This window comes from Olea europaea, chromosome 2 (genome assembly GCF_002742605.1).
Source record: "Olea europaea var. sylvestris chromosome 2, O_europaea_v1, whole genome shotgun sequence".
NCBI classification, from domain to species: Eukaryota; Viridiplantae; Streptophyta; class Magnoliopsida; order Lamiales; family Oleaceae; genus Olea; species Olea europaea.
In genome coordinates, this window is record NC_036238.1 from 10,588,668 (window position 1) to 10,596,411 (window position 7,744).

The following is a 7,744-nucleotide window of genomic DNA, read 5'->3' on the forward strand; positions in this document are numbered from 1 at the left end:
CTGAAAGAATGAAATGTACTAATTAATTAACTGATAAGTGTTGGATAATTAATTAATCATATTACTTATTAATGGGAAAAATTAATTAGTTATCAACTAATTAATGGACCATGTTTGATTAATTAGATTAATTAAGCCTTTTGTTTATAAACCATTCTACCACATTATTTTTTCCACAGTTTTCATTTTCAACCACACGTTCTTCATGAAAATAATATTACACATAAATAAAAAACTTTTCATTCTTTTTTAACCACATATTTCAACATCAATCACTATTCCATAATACACTTTTTGAAATTAAAGGGGGCTCAAACATGCCCTAAATCTTGGATCGCATTAAGTTTAAGTATTAGGTCAAGCCCAGTTGAACTTCTATTATAAGCTGTTAAGGTTTGAGAAATATAACACAATTCATTATCTTACAAGCATAAAAAAAGAGAAACCCTAATTCTTACATTCTTGTTCCATGTCTGGATATCCATCGGAGGTTGAATAATTGGACAGCTGTGGATTACAGAGCGTGATTGTTCTTGTTCAAGATAAACAAAGTAGTTTGCATAATTCAACAAAGATATAATTACTATCGTAATTTCTATCTAAACCCAAAGTAAATATTACGTGGGAATTGAAATTATTTTCAAATTTAGCTATGCATGATAATGTAGATTCCCAACACAACTCTGTATATATAATCTCATATTTACAATATAGTCATCAGCTGATATCTATACCATCATCTCATCACATCACATCACATGTGATCCACCAAAAATGTACTTTCTGATTAAAATATGAAATTCGCCTCTCGGGCCAAGCACTTTTGTCACGGGTCTTTGACCCTCTTTGTGCATGAAAGCGGATCTCAAAGACTTCTGATAATCAATTCTAGAACATGGCCAAGGCCCCTCAGTGAACTATTTGTACACGATTACGACCCCTTCATCCCTAGTCGACCCCTCAGTGTAGTATAAAACACGATCAATGCCCCTCTGTGAACGAAAAGAAATATATAATCACAGGTACTTTTCTGGTCGATATTAATATCACACATGTCTCACAATTCACAAATAATCCATATCTAAACTTTAGATTCCACAAATATAATAGTTAAAGAATCTTTCTATATTAATCATGTAATTAAACAAATAATTTGCATAATCACACGTAATGTAATAGTATAAGCACCTTATTTCTATTTGGAAATATTTAAGTTTTTTCACTCACAGATGTATGTATGGATAGCAATCCGATTAAATTGACGGACATTTCCAAACTTTCAAGCCACTACCTGAAATAATGTTATAATAACGTAAATTAAAATCTAACAATTAAACTAATACAAATCTACCACGTAATTCCCTAACTTCTATATTTATTCTTGTCTCTCCATTTCTTTAACTTTTCATCTCTTCAATTATTTACTAACAAATCACCAAACATCATTAAATCCATTAAATCACTATAATTTTATAAAATCACAACCTTGTATATATACTATATAAACCTTATGCATAGTTAGTCCAATACATCGACTTCAATATTTGTTATATAAATTCATTCAAACCTTTAAAAGTCTGGAAATCCAAGGTTTGACAAAAACAACACTAAAATTTCAGAATATAGAAATTTGGCACCAATTTCTGTACATTGAAATCTGGCATCAAAACCATTGATAGAAATAGCACTTTTCTGGGGGCAGAATTTCAGAATTAACACCTGTGTACTACAATTGCTCGAAAATAGCTTAAATTTGCTCTAAAATTGATAAATCCAAACTCAAATCCTAACATAAGTGTTTTAGCACCACGAAATCACAAGAAAATCAAAGAATGTCTTCATCTCATAAGCCCAGTTCAAAATTTTACTTCAACAAATATTCAATTCCATTACCTAATCTCTCTTCCAAATCTTTAAAGACAAGCCACTAATTACAAACCCAAATTTAGCAATATTGAACAACGTGTTTTCTTACCTCTTGGAATAGAAGAAATGAAGAATCTTATATTTGAGTCCATATTTCATCTTCTTCAATAACCTCTTTTCTTCCCCCTCTTCTTTCTTTTTCTTACTTCCTTCTCTTTTGCTTCTAGTATATGAAATTGTCTCCCAAAATGACAAAAAGGGATTACTTATCCTTTAAGTGGATATATATTGTATAATTGCAACTCAAGTCCCAAATCTTCATATAATATAACATTTAGTCCTTTAAGTATGATAATAAAACATTAAATCTCTAAATTCATATTTGGTATTATTTCTGACCCTTTTTAAGTATGAGTAATTACAAATTAGGCCCCATGAAATTATTTGTTCAATTTAAGTCCTTATTTGGCTTTGACTTTGATCAGTTGAATTACTTGACTTTGATTATATCATTTCTTGACTTTGATTGTAAATGAGTGAAGTGTAACAATCTTACCCCCTTCAAAGGATTTCGTCCTCGAAATTCAGTGAGCTATGATTCAAATACACAAGGATATGGAGCACACCTTTGATCTTCACTTGCCTATAATGGAACTTCTATTGAATGATTTCTCTAGCAACCTTTAAATAGACACAATTTCATTCTTTTATATCTTACATCTTATTTCATGATTTGAACTATTCCTTAATCAAATCATTTTTCTATAACAATGGTTACAAATTAAGACCGAATAACTTTCTTTTGCCAATTTCATCATAATAAATGTCCTTCAAATATTTCGATATCTATATATGACCTCAAATATTGTCACTTGTATCTAGATCTTATATGCCAACTCCATGAAAATAAATGATTATCCATGGCCCCTTCAATTAACAAATCATAGTTGATAATCTCTCTTCTGAATTTGTCTTCACAATGTCTGACATTCTGCTAAAAGAAGCTGCATAATGTAATTTAGTTATATAACTCCCTACAAAATAAATACTCAACTCCACCATATAATTTTATAAATCTATCTCATGAACCGACTATATCATTTGAAAAGAATCTTGTAATCTTTATCGGTCTGTAGGCGATGATCCAATTACCATTTTTATGTTTCCCTCCCATCCATACTTATCTAACAAATTCTTTATGCATGTTTTTCACAGTCGATACTATGCCCATATACCATGAATCCTTATACATATTTAGTTGAACTCGAACACGGTGATAAAAAAGAATTTATGTGGCCCTCACTTTAGTGAAATTAGGCTCTGTCATTGCTCTTATACTTATCTAACACATTTTTATATTGATTCAAGCCCGTGCATGTAACATTCTACTGGAACGTATGGCATGCTCATTCTCCCTTTTAAAGTTAAAATCTCACGTCTTTTAAATATAAAAACAATAAGACTACCTGTTCACCTTTTAAGATGAAATCTCTCATACTCAATATTATACCAACATAATTAAAGAGGGCCGCCAATATCATGCAGACAAGCATCGATTCACATTCCGACATTGAAAATAAGCTCACCGTTGAGATCTTTTGGGTTATTACAAAGTAGACAAATGACTATTCACACTAAAACAAAGTAGAGTCTGTCTTCTTTAGGATTATAAGCTATAACAGGTTTTCGGCTGATTTGTCTCATGTGCATTATGCTCCAAATTGTTGAATAATTGTTATTTTTTTTCCTGGGATTCTTCGTCCGCCTGAACGGGATTAATTAGGTTGAATTTGGCTTCTTTTGCAGTTCTGTCCCCATGCTGTGTTTTTGTAAGCCCGATGAAGGAACTGAGTGAGTTCTGTTCAAATTCTTCTGACGGTTTAATCAAGGGATTACGACACTACAATACCCTTCAAAATCATAGTATAGCCCAATATATCCTTCTAGACCCCCCCCCCTCCACGCCGTCCTTTTTCTTTTTTTCTTTTTTAAATGTATAAATATATGAACAAAATAAAATAAGGTATACACATAACAATTATCCTTAACACCGATTTTGTTGGATGTACTGACATGATAATAGGTGTTCGTCTCGAGATAGGACACATTTCTAAAACTCGTATGGCAAAACGCTTTCCTTGACTGGTGAACTAAGATTGATTGGAATGATCATGGAAATGAATACTTTGGAAATCTTGAAAATGAATATCAGAACACGTTTTCAAAGGATTGACGTACATATATACATTGAATCGATTGTATCCAATCATGTCCAATTCAACAAAATATTTCATCCATGCCCTGCTATCGGTCATAGGCACCTAGAGGGTGTGAAGCAGGAGTTGTTAGAGTGTTTGGTAAGGATGAACTTTTGTTATTTACTTCATTAATCCTTGTTTTTGGTTTAAATAAAAATCATATTTTTGGCAGATTTTAATAAAAGTTGATGAAATATATGGTTGAAAAGTTATATGACACATAAAATATGTGGCTAAAATTAATATTGACTTTAACTTAAATTTTAATTAACTTTTATGGCTGAACCAAATAGGGACTTAAGTTTCTCTTGATTTATTATTTTATTTTTTAGGAGAAAGGGCAGGGGTTGACTGAAAAATCATGTTCAAAAAATGACTTTCAGCCATGTAGACAAGACTTGAATGACGTTACCTAAACTAATGTTCAAAATACCTCAGAATATATAATTAATCTTCAGTATTTCCTAATTAAAAAATACGATCTTTATGTATTATTTTCATTGACATTTTTCAAATAACATTTATTGTTTTTCCACATTTTTTATTTAATGTGCATTTGACAATCAAGTAGGATTCTAACTGTTAAAGTATTCGAATAAAAATTAAATAATCATCTAAGTGGAATACTAAAAATTGGAATTCATCTAATGCACTTAATATAAAATAAAAATAGAAAGGATGTTTGACTATTCAAATGCAAAATCAAACCTACTCTATATTTCAAAATTTTAAATAGAGCGTGTGTTGAACCTTAACTTTAGGCACTTCTTAAAATCAAGAGTGTCTTATCTTTAAAGATACAACAATTTGTGATACATATATAGAAGACAAAGCTCCAAAAAAAAGAAAAGGTTGATGGTAATTTAACAAATTTCATTGAGGTAAACAAAATACAGTTGTAAAAGATGGACAACTAATTCATTGAGGCTGAAAACTCTTAATACTGAAGAAGGTAAAGCTTCTTCTAGAGCAAAATTTTGAGATGAAAGATTCACTCAACTCTATGCAACCATTACTAAAAAATATTCAATGATAGTATAAAGCTAAAATTGCAATTGGAAACTCAGAAAAGAGAGCTTGAGCAACGTAGTTATTAACTACCTACATGCAAGTCTCATAAAGGAAATGCAAGGGGAAAGCTGGCTGAGGTGCTTTGAATATTTTCTTTCTGGATTGTATTTTAGTCCAATTTAAAGTATGACTAACTACTTTGCATTAAAAAAAGATTTATTACTAAAAGCAACCCTAATAAAGAAAAAGATTTTTATTTTTATTTTTATTATTATTTCTTTTTTGTCGAAGATAATTGTGATTCACACCTTGCGACTTCAAAAATAGTGATATTAATTTGGCTTTTTTGTTGGATCTGATTTCAGTGTCATGAAAAAAAGCATTTAATTTCTTCATACAAACACCTGCATTACTTAGAAGTCCTGCCCATTCTCAATAAACTTCTTATTTTTTCCATACCTGCTTCTCTCTATATTTAGAGTTTTCCCAAGCTTTTTAGGCATTTTTCATCCATGTTTATTTTGGTTATATAGTGTTTTATTTTCTTTCCTTTTCTAACTTCTTTTAAAAAGGGGAATGAGCAGCCACTGTTTAAGGAATAGTAAAATAATCATATTCCACTGTTGAAGCTATTTTTTTTTTTTTTGCTTTCCTTTCCTTCTTTAGCTCATGTGGTTTTTACCTGCAGCCATGCTCGTTAGTTTCGGCGACCATACTTATGAGGCAACCATACTCCTTATTTTCAGGTATGAAGTAAGGCAATACAAGTACAACTTTATTTCTTTTTGTTTTTCTTCTCACAGCCATCCCTTCTATCCTATTGGATTTATTTATTTATTTTTTTTTTTTTGAAATTTTTAGTTTTTAAAGGGATGATGTTCCATCCGTTGATCTGGCCAACGACGGTGGTGCAAAGCAATTGGAGGTGAAGAAATTGCGGGAAGCGGTGGTGGAAGGTGAGCCTTTGAGTTTGATATTTTCCCTCTACACGTGCTTTGTTTCAATTTAGTGGTTGGTTTTTTTTTTCTTTTTTTTTTCCTGCAAATTTTTTAATTATATTGTCATTTTCTACCTTTTTTTATTAGCTTCTGTAACTAATGCAGAGGAAGTGAAGTTGAATGGACTAGTGGGGAATCGAGGAAAGAAGGGCAATTGAAATTACTTGCTAGGACGCATGGGGAAGCTTCTTTCTCAGTCCTCGATAGATTGACAATTTTCACTTAGTTTCATTACTTACATAATTGTTATAGTTGGCGTGGTGGAAGGTTTTCATTCTTTTTGGGGTTACACATTGGAAGAATTTTCTTTTTGATTCATGTTCTTACCTGTTTTGTTAAGCTGATAGTGCGAGAATTGCTTGTTAAGCTGTTTTCTTATTTGTTTCTTATGTAGGAATGTATACATATATGTTATATATCAAATATGGTAAACTAAAAAAATTAAAAAATCAAATAGTTTGAATTTAAGAAAACCAAAGAGAACAAAAAAGAAAGAGAAACATATAAACAATCAATGGAGGGAAAAAAATCACAAGGTACGGAGCATCCAAACTCTTCGGAGAGTTTGGAGATACCTTGACATTGGTGAAAAAATATGGTAACATAAAACAGTCCGGAGAGTTTAGAGAAACACCTCCAAACTCACTGGAGAGTCTCACCAAACTCTCCTCTCCGAAGAGTTTGGAGTGCGGAGCGACTCCGCACATGAGAGTTTCTTCAAACTCTCCGAAGTTTGGAGATACCTATACATTGGTGAAAAAATATGGCAATCTAAAAAAATAAAAAACCAAATAGGAAAAAAACGAAGAATTTAAAAAAAAAAAAAAAAAAAAAGAGGGAGAATATCATTTAAATTGCTATATTTTGGGAAAAATATTAGAAATATAATAAATTTATAAACAAAATTTTGAAATAATTAAATTCCTAAACATCTGATTTAATTAGTTTAAATTTCCATATTTTGGGAAAAATATTAGAAATGTAATAAAGAATTTTTGAATTAATTAAATTCGTAAACATCTGATTTAATTTTTTTTTTATCCAACACTTAATTTGCCAAAAGTAAAAGTTAAATATTTTGATTGGTCAAATTGTTTTATGGGAAAATTTCATAAATAAGAGGATAATTATTGTCTGTTTCAAAACTAAAAATACAAGTTTGAAATTTCAAAAATCAGATATTTAATAAAATTTATTTATAATTTATTTAATTAATTATATATTTATTAATTAGATATATCAGGGTCACATATCTACATAATATGGTCACAGATTCACAATTTAGTTAATCACATATTATTTTTCAACCACAAATCATAATTTTTAAATGTGACAATTCAAAAGTTTTATAGGTTACAGAGTATTCATCAATCACAGATAAAGAATTTATAGTCACAATTTATTTATAGGTCACAAATCACATATATTATGTCACAACTTATTAGATACTCACAAATTAATATTTTTTTAGGTCATACTTTATTTTTTAGTCACAATTTATCTTTTTCATTGGTCACAGATTAACCAATTTAATGGTTCGATAAACCAAATAATTTGTAATCATCACCAACACTTGTCGACAACCATCGCCTCCACCTGCACCACCACTAC

At 30.3% G+C, this 7,744-nt stretch overlaps 1 protein-coding gene across 1 annotated transcript in view; it reads right to left on the reverse strand.

Moving 5' to 3' along the window:
* Window positions 1-6,662: 6,662 nt before the first annotated feature.
* The window catches only part of LOC111372242 (probable disease resistance protein At4g27220), an 11,412-nt gene continuing 10,330 nt past the window's right edge, over window positions 6,663-7,744 (reverse strand). Inside the window, exons 4-5 of the mRNA XM_022994482.1 lie at window positions 6,793-6,904; window positions 6,663-6,708 (exon numbers count right to left, since the gene is read on the reverse strand). Of these exons, the coding sequence (XP_022850250.1) occupies window positions 6,663-6,708; window positions 6,793-6,904 (158 nt within the window). The remainder of the gene's footprint in view (window positions 6,709-6,792; window positions 6,905-7,744) is intronic.